This window comes from Sphaeroforma arctica (assembly GCF_001186125.1).
Source record: "Sphaeroforma arctica JP610 unplaced genomic scaffold supercont1.7235, whole genome shotgun sequence".
Lineage (NCBI taxonomy): Eukaryota > Ichthyosporea > Ichthyophonida > Sphaeroforma > Sphaeroforma arctica.
Genome location: NW_014033323.1, coordinates 1 through 1,476, shown reverse-complemented (window position 1 = coordinate 1,476; position 1,476 = coordinate 1). Strand labels below are relative to the sequence as shown.

The following is a 1,476-nucleotide window of genomic DNA, read 5'->3' as shown; positions in this document are numbered from 1 at the left end:
TTAGTTTGTAGTAGTATATATATATATATATATATATATATATATGCATATCTAGTTACTGAGTTTGTAGATAGAATGCATTTCTATGTGTGTATGCTTCAGAAACTGGACCATTTGCGCGTGAGAGTTACGCGTTCCAGAGTTTGAGAATGATGTGTTTTCAACCACATGAGCTTGAGGACACTAAATCATGTGCACGGTATATGTACAGTGTAAGTATATATTCATGATGTACTTAAAATTTACAAACGTTTTACTGTATGTACGTATACTTAATGACCCTATACTTGATCTACATATACTTTATCTACATATACTTGACGTGCCTTAACTTGATGTCCGTATACTTGATGCACGTTTACTTGATGTGCACATATTTGATGTACATATACTTGGCGTGCCTTTACTTGATGTCCGTATACTTGATGCACGTTTACTTGACGTACACATATTCGATGTACATATACTTGGGGTGCCTTTACTTGATATACGTATACTTGATATACGTATACTTGATGTACGTTTACTTGATGCACACATATTCGATGTACATATACTTGGGGTGCCTTTACTTGATGTACGTATACTTGACAAACGTATACTTGATGTACACATACATGCTTTACATATACTTGATGTACAATATTTTCTGAATACTTTTAATTATCAGGACTGCTCACCGCTATGTTCTCTTTTGCAGTAAAAAGAAATTGACCGAAATGCAAAAGAAAGAAATTGAAGAACTGGAGAAAGCCAAGAAAAAAATCAAGGACAAATACGCCAACGTCTCAAAATTGCACGGGAACTTCTGTAACGAGGATTGGGTATGTCCATTGGTCGTAGTTGTGTTATCGATGGTATGTAATGTGGCTTACCTCATGTGTGTATAGTACAGTATATATACACTTTCGGCTTCTCAAATACCTCTGTTGTGATCTCACAGGAACAAAGGTTTTAGGGGTTTAGCTAAAGCCGTAGTTCTCTAAAGCCCCCTAATAATCGGTAAAATGATTACGGTGATAGATTAATAGCCTTCGCTGTGTTTGCTATCGATATGTATCTACAGTTCGAAGTGATTTCCGCAATTAGCCAGAAACCGCAAAGCCCCTAAACCCTAAACCTTAAACCCTAAATCGATTGTATTTGTCCCAAGATAATGTCCATGGGGTTTTACTCGGGTTGTTTCTTTTTCTGATTCTAAATGATTCACCACAGCGAGGCTACCAGGAATTTGTTTTTAGGTTTCAAGAAAAGAATTCCAAAGAAGGCGAAAATTCGAAGTCTCAAGAATATCCGGGGGAGCGTAACAACGTCAACAGGGACGATCGTGCTACCTCTAAACCCCAAACCTCTAAAGGTAACATCGCGACCGACACACCAGCAACAGCGACAACACCAGCACCTACTACTCAGACGAACAGTACCGCTGCTAATGGGCAGACAGGACCCGCAACGTCGGTACGTCTAAATATATGC

The 1,476-nt window shown here is 38.3% G+C and overlaps 1 protein-coding gene across 1 annotated transcript; it reads left to right on the top strand.

Annotated features, from left to right (window-relative positions):
* Positions 1 to 719: 719 nt before the first annotated feature.
* On the top strand, positions 720 to 1,458 carry SARC_16033 (hypothetical protein; the record flags this gene model as incomplete). The annotated part of the gene is made up of 2 exons (XM_014289854.1): positions 720 to 824; positions 1,228 to 1,458. Coding segments are annotated over 2 exons (336 nt in total), but the record flags the coding sequence as incomplete, so codon positions are not given.
* Positions 1,459 to 1,476: the final 18 nt, after the last annotated feature.